This window comes from Telmatherina bonti (assembly GCF_933228915.1).
Source record: "Telmatherina bonti genome assembly, chromosome: 17".
Taxonomy (NCBI): Eukaryota; Metazoa; Chordata; class Actinopteri; order Atheriniformes; family Telmatherinidae; genus Telmatherina; species Telmatherina bonti.
This window is the reverse complement of record NC_136615.1, coordinates 15,030,267-15,042,774: the sequence shown is the minus strand read 5'-3', so window position 1 is coordinate 15,042,774 and position 12,508 is coordinate 15,030,267. Positions and strand designations below refer to the sequence as shown.

At 39.4% G+C, this 12,508-nt stretch overlaps 1 protein-coding gene across 3 annotated transcripts; it reads left to right on the top strand.

The window, feature by feature from the left end:
* The first annotated feature begins 154 nt into the window (after nucleotides 1–154).
* LOC306768366 (urea transporter 1-like) lies at nucleotides 155–11,889 on the top strand. Of its 3 annotated transcripts, XM_079256694.1 has the most exons (11): nucleotides 155–319; nucleotides 2,103–2,288; nucleotides 7,732–7,851; nucleotides 7,925–8,114; nucleotides 8,212–8,340; nucleotides 8,898–9,027; nucleotides 9,112–9,177; nucleotides 9,298–9,445; nucleotides 9,624–9,758; nucleotides 9,833–9,882; nucleotides 9,981–11,889. In XM_079256694.1, the coding sequence occupies exons 3-11, from the start codon at nucleotides 7,743–7,745 to the stop codon at nucleotides 10,221–10,223; spliced, it is 1,200 nt and encodes a 399-aa protein (XP_079112820.1). In that variant the 5' UTR covers nucleotides 155–319; nucleotides 2,103–2,288; nucleotides 7,732–7,742; the 3' UTR covers nucleotides 10,224–11,889. The 3 variants fall into 3 exon arrangements, with proteins under 3 accessions (XP_079112820.1, XP_079112821.1, XP_079112822.1); XM_079256695.1 differs by lacking the exon at nucleotides 2,103–2,288; XM_079256696.1 differs by lacking the exon at nucleotides 9,112–9,177 and having other exon boundaries at nucleotides 8,898–8,976.
* The last annotated feature ends 619 nt before the right edge of the window (nucleotides 11,890–12,508 follow it).

Here is a 12,508-nt window from a genome sequence, read left to right as displayed (position 1 = left end):
CCCTACTTCCTGTTAATTCTCCTTTTTTCCCAGTAGGATTCCAGAAACAAAGGCTACTGTTTTGCTTCGTCAGGAAATCCTTTCTTAATAAGAACATTCTTATCCTAGATTAGCAGCTGTGTGGAGAGACATTGGTTTTGGCTGCAGGCTGGAAAGCACTGGAGGAAGGAGACCACTGGAAAAGAGATAGGGTTGAGTTTTGTTTAGTGTGTTGTTGTTGTTGTTGTTTGTTCTGGGTTTTGTTTTGTTTTTTCCACCAAAAATTAAAATAAGTGTGCAGATTGTAAAAATATTTGGGAGTTGAAAGATCCCCTGAGAGGTAAGAAAAATTTCCCTTTTTGTCATTTTGTCATAGCACCATGATTCCCATGACACTTGATGAAAATAGCACTGCTTCTGTTCACTCTCTCAGCTGACTCCTCTGTTTGAAGACAAAACAAATAAAAGTGAATGGAACAGAAATCAGGCACCCTGTAAATCTTTTGCAGCCTCTCAGTGTGAACATGAATAGATGTTTACACATTTAAATGGTTGCATTTAGTGTCTGGGATCTGAATAACACTTTGTCCATGTCTAAAATATATAAGCTATTCTGTTATCTGATTATTAGCTGATGGGTTGGATGTATCTTTTTATATACAGTCTATGAATGTAACGCATATTTGATGGAAGTGATGCAGAAAGCAAATACAAACCCCACTTCCAGTTAAGATGGAAAGTTTTGTAAAATACTAACATTTACCAACTGATGCATGTATAAAGTAAATTATTTTCAGTGCTTTTGCTGATTAGTTTAACCCCTTTATCTATCTATCTATCTATCTATCTATCTATCTATCTATCTATCTATCTATCTATCTATCTATCTATCTATCTATCTATCTATCTATCTATCTATCTATCTATCTATTTATCTATCTATCTATCTAGCTATCTATCTATCTATCTATTTTAAATTTGGTAATTTTTCTTATTTCAACCAGGATTTTCTGTGTTCATTAGCAATAAAATATACACATAGAACATTTACACATAAAAATTTTTCCATCTAGAAGAATATAAAGAGCATAGCAGTTAGACACTTCAAAACAATGAAAATAAAACTACATTTAGGATAAATAAAAACACTATAAAAAAGACTTGAGCTTAAAAATTAAAGGCAGCTTTGCACAAGGCCATGTAAATAATGACTAAATGTACCACAGATATTTATATTTATAACTGGCCTACAGAACATGTGAGCAGGCAGGTTGTGTTATAACATCATGTAGGTATTCCTTCACATTTTCTGTTTGACCTTTGCCCTGTACAGTAGTCTAATCTGCACACAGTGGGGAAAAAAACAAACAGGATGACTGTTTAGCCGTCACTTGAAAAATCATGAACTTGTTTTTAACGATCACATAATGTGGTGTTGGCTAAAGTTTTTAAATGATTTTTCTGTTCCCGCAAAAGTCTAAAGGAAGGGGTTTATCTCTCATCTAAAAGCAGGCTATGTGTACCTTTCAACTATTTCACACATGAGTGATGCCAAAAAGAAAGGTCACATGAAAAATGTGAGAAATGGTTAATCATTGGCTACTGTGATGACTGACATGATAAAGTATGTTTTGAAAGTCCCTTCCAGTCTCTATTCAGAGGAAAACCTCTAGTAGACATCGGAGGCTTCCAGGCTCTTTTAAAGCCCTGACCTGAGCACGTCCATGTCAGACAATGAGTGAAGTAGTCTACTAAACACATTTCACATCTGTGAACTGGCAGGTACAGGCTGTCTTTACAAATGAAGACGGCGAATTATTGGCCGTTACCTGTTTATTTCAAACAACACAGCCTGTTGGCTGTTTTCTGGGCATGGTAGCAGGAGTAAGGAAACACAGGGTTTTTAGCATTTAATGCATTAATATATTATGCATAAATTAAAAGTTTAATGTTGGCAAACTGATGAGCACATCACCCCAGTTTTATCATCTCTTCACTGGCTGCTCGTGCACTTTAGGATCCATTTTAAGCTGCTTTTATTTGTTTTTTAAATGTCTGAATGGTGCTGCCCCGCAGCACCTCCCTGAGCTCCTCCATCCTTACACACCCTCTCGGTCTCTCAGGTCAGCTGACCGACTACTTCTGTCTGTACCGAGGATAAAATGGAAGCTCAGAGGGGACCGGGCCTTTGAGGCGGTAACACCTGAACTGTGGAATGAGCTTCCTTTGCACATTAGACAGGCCTCCTCGGTATCTGCTTTTAAATCTTTACTGAAGACCCATTTTCTTAAGCTGGCTTTTTCTACAAAGTAAGTTAACTTTTAAGATCTGATTTTATTTCGATTGTTTTCATTTGATTGCTTTTAATTGTTCTCATGTATGTTATTTATTCTGGGTTTATAAATACCCCCCCCCCACATTGTGGCACTTTGGTCAACATTGTTGTTTTTAAAGTGCATTATAAATAAAGTTGTATTGTATTGTATTGTAAACTGTCCACATCAAACAAAGCTTTGGTTGCAAGATTCCAAATTACTTTTGGTCTCCTAGCATCTTGAGTCCAATACTGAGAAAAGATTCAGAGTCAGGGGAAATCTCAGCATGTAAAGGCCAAGTCAAGTCATATTCATCAAAGTTGGATGGCCGTGACCTTTGAGCCTTCTACCAATATGACAACATGGCCTAGAAAGAATCATGGAAAAGCCTTTTATGCATTCAACACAGTTAGTTGCTGCATGCAGAAATGCAACCTGATTATGTTTTTTAATTTACAGAGGAAGCAATTTATCAACATATATCAACAAAGTGGGGATCCAGTTCTCTGAACAAGGGTTCATTTCTCCTCAAGGAAAACAGTGGACATGTGGTTTGTGGTCAGATGAGTCCAGTTTTCAGCAGCTTTTGGGTAAAATCAAGCTTTTGTTGATGGATTCTTTGTGACAAAAATGGAAAAAATCACCCAGGCTGTGATATGGATGTGCATCAGCATCCATGCTGACATGCATTTTGGTTTTTTAAAGAGATATGCTCCAATCAAAGAGGTGTCTTTTTCCTAGACCATAGCTGTGTTGATACTTTGTGCTTGACTACATGAAAACTGTTAAGCAACTGAAACCTCATATTTAGCTAAACAAAGTTTCTGCTTGCAAAAGTGTAACAATTACTATGCTCAGTTACCAAACGACCATTTTACCATCAGATTGTATCATCAAGTTCAAGATTTGTGTATTTGTTTTAATTAAGTTGGTAAGTCAAGGCACTAAAATGAAAATTTAAGCTATCTGAAAACAGGTTATGTGAGTTTATGAATTGTAAATTTGGGTTTTTTCTGCATCAGGCATGAGGAAATATGATGCAGTGCAATGAGAATGTAGTCTAAGTAGATAACTATGTTGTCTGAACAACATTAGAAGACACTTTCTCTGAGAAGTTAATAATCACGTCACATTTGATCACTTGATAATGTTTGTTTCAAGAGTTGTGTCGAGTAGTTTCCTTATTTGTTGACATTTTAGAAGTTTTGGTGCGCAAAAGAAAAAAGGCTACCGGCAGCGCTGAAAGATCAAGAGGTTCATTGCTCTCTGAACATAAACATACCCACACCTTCATCCAGAGAGCTATGACTGAGGATGGAACAGTGGGAACCTCCACGGGAAGCCAGCTTTGATCACTCCTTAAAAATAAACAAATTCATTTTTTAAAAATGAAAAAAAAATGATAAAGCAGACAAGTGAAAAAGGTTTCGATATGAAATCAGACTTCCCTGCAGGAGTTATTTCTACCTCAGGGAGCAAAAGAGAATCATGTCCACACTGATTAGGTTTCTGAGCAGGGACGCCGACAAAGTCTGATAACATCAGAGTCTTATTTTAGGCATGGAAGCAGTATTAAGTGAATGTTCAGGCTCATGTTTGAATTATAGCATGCAGATAAGGCAAGGGGATTTGTGATTTCGTTTTGTGGGGAAGCAAACAAAGATCTTCAGATAACAACACACCCCGGGTCTAACAAATATACAAGCTGAAATTAAATGGCACAGAAAGTCAGAGGAAGTGTTAAGACACATCATCTGAGGATTATTTAAGTCTGTCCAGTAAACACAGACTAGACATATACATATAAATGTACATTGTACTTCACATCTCTCTGATGATGTTGCTAATGGAGATCTCCAACATTAATTTTCAATGAACTGAATCCTTGTCATCACTGTCTAATTCAATGGCTTTTAACAGTGGAGCTCTTCTCACTGAAGCACTGTTGTTAGCTCAGCTGTGACTCACAGGAAGCTCTTTTCTCTTTTAAAGCTTATGATTGTCAGAAAAAACTGCCAGCAGTGTTATCAACCTATGAAACAGTGCTTACAGGGTAACTACTGCTGATGCTTCACAGCTGTGTGTAGTCCTATAATATGTTTGAGCAGAGACAGGAAATCAGATGCACCCCCCATAAATATGATGTGATGTCACTGGGTTTCTCACACAAGCTCCAAACTACCCAAACAAGCTCTATTTACACAAAAGAAGCTTAACTCCATACATGGTCATATGTTTATTCAGGATCATCAATGCATGTTATCAACAGAAGTATATGAACCTTTAACCTTTTAAAGTCTTTTAATTTAAGGAGTTCAAGAAACTTTCACTTGTGTAGATCAAGAGCAGAGTTCTCCTCTTCAGAACCGATTTATTGGCAAAAATAACTCCAATGTTTCTCTGATAAATTGGTTCGTGCTAATTTAGTCTTTATCAGAAAGTTATGAGCAGGAAAGGTTAAAATGCAAGGCTACGGGGAGAAAACCATGAAATCTAAACAAAATAGTATTTTCCTGTCTGCAGTTTCCTAAAGCAGAAGTTGCCTCGACCTTTCCCATCTCAGGATGGATAACACCACCTCCAGTCACATAGCCAAGAATCTCAACTTTAGCCTTGGTAATATGACATTTCTTGGCACCGTTGACAAGCCTGCAGCATGCATATGTTGAAATACATCAGCAAGATGTTGCACATGCTCTTCCCATAAGTCCATCACTATGAAGCTGAATGAGCCACTTGGCATCCTGACAGATGTCACATCATTGGAATGTTTTGTTTGGGATATCCTCTCTGAAGGGCAGGTGTTGCCTAGAAGTTATTACTTCCCAAACAATCAATCAGTTCATCAACCTTTGCCATTGGATGGGGAAGAAATTTTGGCATTGAATCTAAGTTTTGTATTTATTTCTTTGGAATAAACACCACAGGGCTGCACTACAAACTGTAAGATGGTTCGATGGGTCCTGTAGCCAACATCTTCACCTGCTGTCAATCAAGCAAAGCTTTAGCTGGAATGAAAGTGTCCTTGACTGGCAGCTGCTCAGGAAAACAGTAATCTAATGCTCAGTGAGGAGTGTACAATTAGAGGTTTTTTGTTTTTTTTTGTCATAGCACCTTGCAGTTTCTGATGTATGTCTGTTGTCAAATGATCGATGGAAACATGGGTGCTTTAGCTGAAGAAGAGTAGTCCTGCTCCTTATGTTCTATCTTATCTTATCTTATCTTATCTTATCTTATCTTATCTTATCTTATCTTATCTTATCTTATCTTATCTTATCTTATCTTATCTTCTTCCTAATCTTATAGGAACCATAGCACCAAAACTGCCTTCAGAAGCTGGTAACAGTAAAGATATTTTTGCCCTTCTCCTTGAGGCCTGGTTATATCTCTGCTCATGTTGCCGTTTCAGTATTCAGGTTTAGATTACTCTCCAAATATTTTGTTCATTTTCTCATATGCAGACAATAGAGCCTTCTTTAGTTTTTGTGGGTTTAGTACCCTTTTGTGAAATGCTCCTGTGTCAGCTTCAACTGGGAAAACAAAGGCCTAATTGTGGGGTCTTTACTCTGCAACCTAGCAACATCACTGGCAGTGGGAAATGACCATCTGCTAAAAATGTTTGTTTCCCCCCATCCTTTTCCATATTCTCTGTTGTTCTACTTTGCTTTCTCTCTCTCAGCACTCAGTCTGTGGCTGAGTTCTGCACACAACCTTTGATAAGCCAGGATAGTCGGTCCCTGCCGACTACTTCAGATGTAGCCGATATTGTTAAATTTAAATTCAAGATTCAAGAGGTTTATTTGTTACATGCAATATGCAGTGAAATGTTTAACTGAGTCACTCCCCAGACTGCAAGAACAGAATGAAAGAATTGCTAATATAGATAGCAATATTGAAAAGTTAAAACAGGAATAAAGGAATAAGAATACATGATTGCATGATCACAGGTTGAACACTCACACGTGCACGCCCACAAAGCGCTCATCTTCCCATCTGCTTCCTACTAAATGTTGCTGATGACTCTCTGTAGGTATGTTTAATAACGGTTGGTATTGTAATTGTTTATTTTATTAATTCATTTACTTTTTTTACTTTTTCATTTTTGTATGTTTGTTACTATCCTACTTATGTCTTGTTGTATTTTTTCAGTACTTTCTATTGCTTTGCAAATACTGTGACTTCAGCAGCTTAGACATGCCTTTCTTTTCTCTCTCTCTTTTTCTCCTTTCATTTCCTCTTTTTTCCTCGTACCCTGCCAGGTCCAGCTCGGCCATATCAAGACTGACGATGATTGCAAAATGAAAAAAAATAAATAAATAAAATAAAATAAAATAATTATCATAATAATAAAAATATTCAGATTATCAAGGGCAGCAATATACATGAGATGTCTCCCTTGACAGAGCAAATCTGTCTGGCAAAAAATATGGCACCCAGATTGCTGTTCTGTATGCTGAGATGCTGGACAGGACAGGTTAAAAAAAAATAAAAATTAAAAAAAAAAAAGGAATAAGAATACAAGCAAAATAGAAGTTCAACTGAATGAATAACAGAATGTAAACAGTATATAAATGTAATAAAAACTTCAACAACATGAGTTACCTTGTCAGAGTGACAGAGCAGTGTAAGTATTGAGGTTATTTAAGGAAGCAACAGTGCATGAGGAGTAAATATTATAAACATATGACCAACACAGGGATGTAACGAAAAGGTTATTTCAGATTGTGGGGCATGGCCTGGTTGAGGAGATTGAAAGCTCCTCCTGAGTCTCTATTTTAGTTTTAATTTGGTTTAGTTTTAGCGGGGATCTTAAGGTCTTCAAGGCCTGTACCTACTCAGGTAACTGTTCACCTGGTGAAGTCAATGGTTCTGCAGTTGCCTGTGCAGTCCTTGAAGATTTTAGATGCAGATGCTTTGGCAGCATCTCTACTTACTATACAGCCATTTAGCAGATGCTTTAATCCAAAATGACTTACATGTGTGAAGTGATCAATCAACCCAACATGAATGTTTTCTGTGTGAAAGGCTCAAACCAGTGACCTTCTTGCTGTGATGCCGCAGTGCTGACTACAGCTCCACTGTGCTCTCGACAGAGAGGCCAGTTCAAAACTGATATCGCATTTGATGTTGCTCAACCTCCCCGCTGAAGCCACACTGATGAAGAGATAGAAGAAGAAATGCTGCTTTTTCCTGCTCTAGTCATCAAAAAAAAACATCGCAAGCTCCTTGGTTTTCTTTACGTTTAGCTGAAGTTGTTCATTCGGACACAGTCTGTGTCTCCATGTTGATTGAACATTACCAAGTAAACTAAAACTGTGCTCTGAAGAAGCATATGAAATATGGGGGCATATGCTGTTCACACACTAACTTTTGTCACATCGCTGTTTGTGAGTTTATTAAAAATCTGCTTTTTATTGTTTTGCTGTTTTCCATGCAGCACAGCACAACATGGGGAACGGCAACCAGCCTACACCAGAAACTCAAGCTTGTTCCTGTCTGCTCAGAGCTGTTGGGCTTTTCGTGGGAGACATGCGACAGTCCACAGAGTGGGTGAAAAGTAAGTGACCTGTCTAAGTGATGACTATCCTTCAGATTTAAGCTGTAAAAATCATAGCTGCCATCTCTAACAGGACAAGTTGTCGCAATCCAGCTGCTGGACTGCATTTTACGGGGGGTTGCCCAGGTCATGTTCGTCAACAACCCTGTCAGCGGCCTCCTCATTGTGGTCGGCCTTTTCCTCCAGAACCCTTGGTGGGGTCTGAATGGTCTGCTGGGCACTGTGGTCGCTACTGCATCGGCCATCTTGTTAAAACAGAACAGGTCAGATGAAAATAGTTCAACCTTACTTAGTTATGTCTTTTACTTTCCCACGCAGTTTGTTTCTCATGCAGCTTTTTCTCTCTCATATTTACCACAGAGAAGCTGTTTTAGCAGGATTGTATGGCTACAACGGAACCTTGGTTGGCATGCTGATGGCGATATTCTCCGCTAAAGAAGACTGGTATTGGTGGCTCTTAGTGCCAAATGTCTTCATGTCCATGATGTGGTAAGTGTCTCCAACAAACCATTTACACAAGACAAAGGATAAAGTAACTCTTTGTCTGTGCTGCTTGTCAAATATAAACAGCAGGCGCTGAATTTTTCATTAAAGGTGGAGTATGTAAGTTTTCAATATTTTTTTTAAAAAAATTAACTAAAAGGTAACTACAGTCATAATTAGATAGTTTTTTTAAACATGTATGTTCCAGTTTGTCCATATTTGATGTGTTATTAAATTAAAAGTTTAATTAATGACAAAGACCCTTCTTAAATGTTTGCCTACCAGTAAAAAAAAAAAGTGCTTTTTGTCATTTGTCATTAATTAAACTTGTAATTTAATAACGCATCAAATATGAACAGACTGGAACCTACATGTTCAAAAAACTTTCTAATTATGATTGTTGTTATTTTATTAGTTAATTTATTTTGAAAATATTGAAAATCTTCCATACTCCACCTTTAAGATTTTTTCATACATATCCACCCAAAGGAAAACAATCACTGCATGCTTGCGCCACTCCTCATGTTTCTGTTCAGTGTCTTATTTCCTGCTTCTGTTCACAGCCCGATTGTCTCCAGTGCTTTGTCCTCAGTTGCCAACAAATGGGACCTTCCTATATTCACACTGCCCTTCAATATTTTGGTATGTTTGCACATTGCAGCTACGGGAGCCAGTCACCCTTATTTTCCACAGGTATGGTGCAGCCCTACTACACACTGAGATGTTCTTGCACAATGCAGACAGTTTACAACGGAACCTGTCCATTTACACTTCCAGGTGGACATCCAACCAAAAACACACCTGCATATGAATGGCTCCACTGAAAACTTTGATATTCCTCAGGTTAAATAAATATCTGCACATTATCCAATTCAAAAGGATCATTTATGTCATCCTAGTAAGAGGCACTGCTTGCTAAAAAAAAAAAAAAAAGTCTTAAAAACTCCCGGTTTCCATTTGCAGCTATTCTTATCTGTGCCAGTTGGTGTTGGCCAAGTGTTTGGATGTGATGATCCTTGGACAGCAGGTCTGATCCTTCTGGCGCTGCTGCTCTGCTCTCCGACAATCTGTTTCCACGCCATGTTGGGCTCTGCTGCTGGGATGACCGTCGGTAAAAAGATTCACTTGTTTGCAGAGAAATATGCCAAAAGTCTGCAAAGAGCTTTGCAACGTCTAACAGCACCATGGAATGTTTTCTCAAATCCATCTTTGTGGACTCTGAACAGATTTTTGCTCTGCTTCATATAAATAGTTATGATTATTGTGTGTTCTTCTGACATGTGGCGCAGGTGTTGCTTTGGCAGCTCCTCCAAGGGACATTTACTCAGGACTGTGGGGATATAACAGTGTGTTATCCTGCATAGCCATCGGAGGGGTCTTCTGTGCTGTCACATGGCAAACACATGCACTGGCTCTGATATGTGGTAAGCCAGCAGTCTGATTATTACTCCTTATAAGTGCCACAGATAATTCTTCACTAAAACATGTCTCTTTTCAGCTATTTTCTGTGCATATTTGTCTTCAGCAACTTTGAAACTGATGTCTGTGGTAAGTTAGAAATGTCCACGCAGAGATGAGCCTTAAACACAATTTGCAGGTGTCTTTCAGCGTGTCATGCTCTCTTCTCTTTCGACATCCCCTCTCAGCTCGGATTACCAGCCTGCACGTGGCCTTTCTGCCTGTCGACTCTCATCTTCCTCCTCATCTCCTCTGAGAACCCAAACATCTGCAGGCTGCCTCTGTCTGCAGTCTCCTACCCTGAAGAAAATCTACGCTACCTAAGACAATTAAAGAGTTCAGAAAAGGCTCAGAGCAGCCAGCGCGAAGAGGCCCCACTGGAGCATGATAAACCAAACATCCAACTGGAAGTGGAGAATGAATCTGTGTGAGCCCCTCTCTGACAATAAGATTGTAAACATTTTATATAAACATTTCATTTACATAACCACATCAGTTATATAAAAAGGACCGCCTTGATAATGACATGTTTTCTACCCAAGTATTTTCTTCTGCAGTCTCTCTACTTCTCTGCAGAGGGCAGCACATTTCTAAAAAAAAATACTGCAAAACCAAGGTGCATCAAAATCTTACAGGGAGGAGGAACACTGAAAACATTTGGTGATATGGCCAAGCCTTAAATAAAACAAGTTGTGCAAAAGATTTCCTTTTATAAATACATCTGTATATATTATCTACAACTGCTGCAGATCAAATATCAAAGGGAAGAACCATAAACACAATTTATGATTCATCACTGCAGATAGTGAGCTGTAGGAGAGATTTTATAAAGTGCTCCTCCAGCAAAAACTCTTTCTTCACTGCCAGGAATAATCCATCACTGCCTTCTGGACTCCAATCTGCCCTATTGTTTTCTCTTATCGTTTCTCTTTTGTGCCTCTCTCAGTTCATCCAATTTTATGAACCTTTCATTGCTTATCTGTTTTTTTTTTTTTTTTTTACTTTTCTTCGTCTCCATCAAAATTCCCTCTTTAAGTATTATCTGCCGTTTTCTGTCTTCATCTCATCTCCTAAACAAAATGTCTCTATGTTCCAATGAACAAGAAGATACTGATCTCAGTGAAGAGAAGGTGTCAGCCGAGGACATGGCTCTGTCTGGCTCTGTGTCTGCATTTATATTTACATGCGTAGCTTGATGTATCTCTGTTGCTATCTGCCTGCCTGTCTGTGTGTCTGGTACACCGAAGCACATGGTTTAAGTCGAGCCAGTGTGAATATAAGAGCTAGTCACACTCATAGACATGTGTGGGTGCTGCAGTACATCAGGGGGAGAACGTGCGAGACAAGAAAGGGGGCCAATTTGAGACTGAGAACATCTCATTTCTTTGCTTGGTGGTAAATTATGACTTGTTATTGGATGTATTTGCACACAGTATGATGTTTCATTCTGGCCATATCTGAGCCTGACACCGATTTATATTCATTAGTCTGCTGCTTCAACTCTAAAAGCATTAGAGAAAGGTTTTCCCCCTAAAAGAATATGTGCATGATCCTTTTTCTCTGCTCCTCTGCAGCCTGTTGGTAAACGTGACCTCAGTTGGTGGATTTTTTTTTTAGTGGCCTTTTTCAGAATCTCGATTCATCTGCTGCCCTTTGAAGGGCAGGATAAGTGTTGGCGGTGGGAAGATGTGAGATGAGGTTGATGTCACCTCCCCCTGTGCTAGCACTGTGTGCTCTTAGCAGAGTGAATCACTTTTCTGAATCCCCTGCAGGCAGCACTCACTGCTCTCACAGAACATAACCATGAGGAATAAGTCAGACTTGTGAAGGATGAAACCTCACCATACCATCACCTATATACAAGCAGCTATAGTGTCCCTGCGCTGGCTTCATACTGCACTGCCTGTCAGTTAAGAATAGCACATCTGATTTTAACAATGTCCGCCAATGTCAGTCTTCTGCAGGGAAAATTGGAAGCAGTTTTCTCTTAGTTTTACTGAGTTGAATTTCAGCTCAGGCGAGTTTAGATCAAGTGATAGATTCACTTCCAGCAGATTCACTGCAAGGTAAACCACCCGTCCAAACAGCATTCTTACATTAACAGTCATGTAAATGGGTGTTTGCAGACTTTGTCTGTGTGTTTATATTTTCTCTGAATGCTACAAACTGATCATTTGGCAACTCCTTGTGCCTGCAGTGTTAACTTAAATATTCATCTTTGTATTCAAGGTAATATGAACACTTTAAACTAATATTAGCTGCATAAATGGAACCAAAATATGTTCTAGTAAACCATTAAAATAAATAAATAACTGAACAAAATAGTGACAGTCTCCATCCATCCATCCATCCATCCATCCATCCATCTTCTGCCGCTTATCCGGGGTCGGGTCGCGGGGGCAGCAGCCTAAGCAGGGAAGCCCAGACTTCCCTCTCCCCGGCCACATTTGCCAACTCTGCGGGGGGGATCCCGAGGCGTTCCCAGGCCAGCCGAGAGATGTAATCCCTCCAGCGTGTCCTGGGTCTTCCCCGGGGTCTTCTCCCCAAGGGACGTGCCTGGAACACCTCACCAGGGAGGCGTCCAGGAGGCATCCTGACCAGATGCCCGAGCCACCTCAACTGGTTCCTCTCGATGCGGAGGAGCAGCGGCTCTACTCTGAGCCCCTCCCGGATGACCGAGCTCCTCACCCTATCTCTAAGGGTGAGCCCGGCCACC